Source organism: Kryptolebias marmoratus, linkage group LG6 (genome assembly GCF_001649575.2).
Source record: "Kryptolebias marmoratus isolate JLee-2015 linkage group LG6, ASM164957v2, whole genome shotgun sequence".
Classification (NCBI taxonomy): Eukaryota; Metazoa; Chordata; class Actinopteri; order Cyprinodontiformes; family Rivulidae; genus Kryptolebias; species Kryptolebias marmoratus.
Window position 1 is genome coordinate 25,395,496 of NC_051435.1, and position 3,994 is coordinate 25,399,489.

The 3,994-nt window shown below is 39.1% G+C and overlaps 1 protein-coding gene across 1 annotated transcript in view; it reads left to right on the forward strand.

Moving 5' to 3' along the window:
- Nucleotides 1-3,994, forward strand: part of slc35a5 (solute carrier family 35 member A5) — a 35,142-nt gene that overhangs the window by 15,515 nt on the left and 15,633 nt on the right. The window contains exons 6-8 of the mRNA XM_017431793.3: nt 1,664-1,852; nt 2,937-3,137; nt 3,218-3,345. Coding sequence (XP_017287282.1) covers nt 1,664-1,852; nt 2,937-3,137; nt 3,218-3,345 — 518 coding nt within the window. The remainder of the gene's footprint in view (nt 1-1,663; nt 1,853-2,936; nt 3,138-3,217; nt 3,346-3,994) is intronic.

Below are 3,994 nucleotides of genomic sequence, written 5' to 3' on the forward strand. Positions count from 1 at the left end.
GAGGGAAGTCTGGGTCTCCCTGCTTAGGCTGCTGCCCCCGCGACCCGACCCCGGATAAGCGGAAGATAATGGATGGATGGATGGATGGATTTTAATTTTTTTTTTCTTTTTTCAGCAAAAACTGAGAAGTGGTTTGGACTGATTTCTCCACAGTATTCTAATTTTTGAAATCCTGTTTTCATGGGTTTCATGAGCTGGAAGCCCAAACAAATAAATAAATAAATACTTGAAATCATTTAAACTGTGGGCCCTGAAAGTTTAACTTTTTTAATAGAATGGAAATTACACAACTTTCCATGATATTCTAATTTTTTGGAAAGGGTCTGTATATATATATATATATATATATTTAGGAGAGGCGAATCAGGCAATCTCTGTATAACTGAGAAAGGCAGCTGTTTGTGGTCAAAGAGAAAACATGGTCATTAATTACTTTCGTTTTAAAACAAGGAGTTACTCCAAACCTTTAAGAAGTAAACCAGATCTGAGCAGTCAGCTCTGGGTTAAAATTGAAAGGTACAGAGAAATTTACCCTGCCAAGAATAGACATGTGATTAACTTGCATGTCCTTATTTCTTTAACAGCAATGAACCTGCAGAAAAAACTATCTTTAAGCAACTTCTTTTCCTGACGAACTGCAGTGTGTCATGCAACGAGAACTCACGGAGGAGGAGAGGAGGTTGTTGTGAGTTCAGTTAGAAACCATGACGCCATGGCTTCATGGTTTAGGAGAAAACCTTAATGCAAAGATAACAGTGAACTGCACTGGTCAAGAAAAAAAGGGGGGGGGGGTAAACTTATTAGTGATACTTCATGACGCACAGCTAGAAATCAGGGACAAGAGCGCTCCAGATACCACAGGCAGCTTTTACTTTGGTTGTCATAAAATCATACCAGAGTCACTGTTTCACATTTAGAGCCATTAAGAAGTCATTTTAATGAACAAAGAAGTGACAACTGTTTTTTTTTTGTTTTTTCTTGGTTCTTTACGCAGATGCCTTCTGACTTGTGTTTTTCTTAAAGATAATTTAAATATAAATATTTATCTTAACTTCAACATTGGTCCTTTTTTATTATAATATTCCATTTTCACAGAAATTGTTGCTAATTAAAACAAATAAAGCCCACAGATCTTTGCTGAGCCATAAACCAACACAGGTGTCAGACTGGACCAACACCTGACAGAAGATTAGAGACATTGATGCTGGAAATAAATGAGGTGGATTGTACAGTCATTTACAGGTCAAAACTCTTGAAAGAGAAACTTAAACTAGCTAAAATAAAGTGGAAAATATTGTCCATAAAAAACTACTGCCTGATGGACTCGGATGGCTGATATATTCATCCAATCACCCAAGTCTAACTTACTGCCGATGATTAAACTCCCTCATTAGAATAAGTAGAATGCACAAATATGTGTCTTGAGAATCTGGCCTATAGGCAGGAGCATATCTAGAAAGTTATTCATGGGTGTTCCATAATATTCTAGAAGACTGAAGTGAGTGAATCTACAGCACTCAGGCTGATATAGTGAAGCATATGTACAGTTGGATGAAATACTCCACTTGATGGCTTTTAGTGGGACAGTTTTATTGAAATGGATGTATTGGTTATTATAAAGACTTGATCCCTAACATTAGTTTTCTACTTCTCATCTTTTTAGGAGGCGTCTCTCTTGGGTTCAGTGGGCAGCATTGTGTATTCTCTTCCTGGCCATTGTTTCCTTGACAACAGGATCAGGAAGCAGCCAGGCTTCCATGTCAGTACAAGGCCTCCACTCCACACCCCTCTCCACCCCCTCCAACTCCTGCATCCTCTACACACAGCTCCTGGAGCAGATGAAAAACAGCAGGTAATGTGCGTGCAATCACTTTTGTTCTCTAGGCCTCCTTCACGCTGGACGATGCTCGTGTCTTTCTAGTATCTTGGTGAGGTTTACAGGTGCAGTTGTGGTGGTTTATTATCATGGTGGCAGGATCCTTGGTGGAGTTTAGGGCTGATTTGCACCAGTTGTGCCTCAGTCCTCCAGAATTTGAAAACAGGAATGGCCTTACTTAGTTCAAGCCTGGCCACACTGTGCTGGCCGTGCTACAAGTAAGATGTTATAAAGCTCTCACCATGCAGCTGCAACAACCAGTTTATGCTTCCTTTGCATTAATAAATACCACACCTTGCTCTGCTGTCCTTCAATTACAAATTCGTGTACTTCAAAAAGTGTCTTTCCTATGTTAGAGAAGTAAATGTGAGGCCAGAGGTGGTTTCTCTGCTGCTGCAGCAGCAGAGTGATGCTGCATCGTAGTCAGGTTAGTGAAGGAGGCATTTTTATCTAGCTAGTCTGGTTAAACGATCTGAAACATTTTCTGCAGATCATGACAAACTCCTGGAAACAGCCAGCACGGATGTGATATCTGGGGCAGTTGTGTTGTGTTGGTGTGGCTTGATCTTCTATCTGGTAGCTGAATTCTGACACCATCCGAGGGAGTCATGCAGGACATAGCAGGAATAGTAATGGCTATTTGGTGAGCGCTGATAGCATAGCAGAATTATGATTGCCTTTGCACTGAAGAAGTATTTACAGATTTGCAACCACATTCTAATGGGTGGTGTCAGCTGTGGAATGTGTACTTATCTGGTGTGATGGGGGACTTAACAATATAGAGGAGAAATTAAATCAAATGTAAGAAAATGTAGAAGAATACATGTTGTTTTATTATTCAAAATACAGTGCTGTGAACAGTTTTTGTCCCTTTACAGATTTAGTTTTTGTTTTTGCATTTTTATCACACTTGAATGTTTCAAATTACCAAACAAATGTTAATATCAGACAAAGATAAGCTGAGTAAATAAGAAATACAGTTATTAAATCATGATTTCACTTATTAGAGAAGAAAGCTATCCAAACTGACAGATTCTTGTTTATATTTGTTTGTTGGCAGCATCTCTGAATCGTGGACATCATCTCTGTCAGGTCAGGCCTGGAGGAGCAAGATAGTGGGGAGACTTCGATCTTTTGGAGTTGGTCACATCCTGCTCCTCCTCCAGTGCTTCATATCCGCCTTGGCCAACATCTACAATGAGAAGATCCTCAAAGAAGGAAATCAACTTACAGAGAGCATCTTTATACAGAACAGTAAACTGTGAGGATCAGCTTATGAACAGAATACTTAAACCGAAGATGTCTTGGTGGTAATCTTTGTGTGCTTTGTGCTTTCTTTAGATATGCGTTTGGTGTGGTGTTTAATGGACTGACGCTCGGGCTGAACAGTGAGGCACGAGGCCTCACCATCCACTGCGGACTTCTCAATGGACACAATATTTATTCTCTGGGTCTGGTGCTGGTCACTGGTGAGTTTTGGTTTGCTTTTCTCAGAATTTAAGTAGCAGAAATATTCTGTCTCAAATCTGTGGATAACAAAAACAGGCACACACAGGTTTATTTAAAGCACTGGTAATAAATGATTTAGTTGATGTTTGTACATATTTATATATTTTCTCAACAAAAGAATGTAAAATTATATTCTGCCAACATTACAAAGTAGATATTCCCCAATCCAGATGGTTTTAGTTAGGGGTCCAAGCCAGCCCAGGCAAGGGAATGTAGCTGCAACACATCAGTGTTTCCATGTTTCCGGCAGAGCATGGAACCCTGTTGAAACAGTTTATTTTTCATTATTATTTTCCTTTTTTTGTTTGTTTTTCTTATGTAAATGGAAGTCATACTGTAGCACAATCCGCAAACAGTTTTAGGACAATCTTGACATGGTAAGAACTAAGAATTTCGTATGTGAATCACAAAAAGAAATCATTCAGGTGTTTGGGTTTTGTCCTGTAGCTTGAATACTGTAAATGAAACAGATTAAAGTCTTAAATCTACATATTCCCTGCACTGTACTGTATCAGATGATGTGCTGGTGTAGATTCTCAGTCATCCAGGCCATGGTAAATTCAAAAAAAGTTAAAAAACAAAAACAACTGGACTTCTATTCTGTAGCTG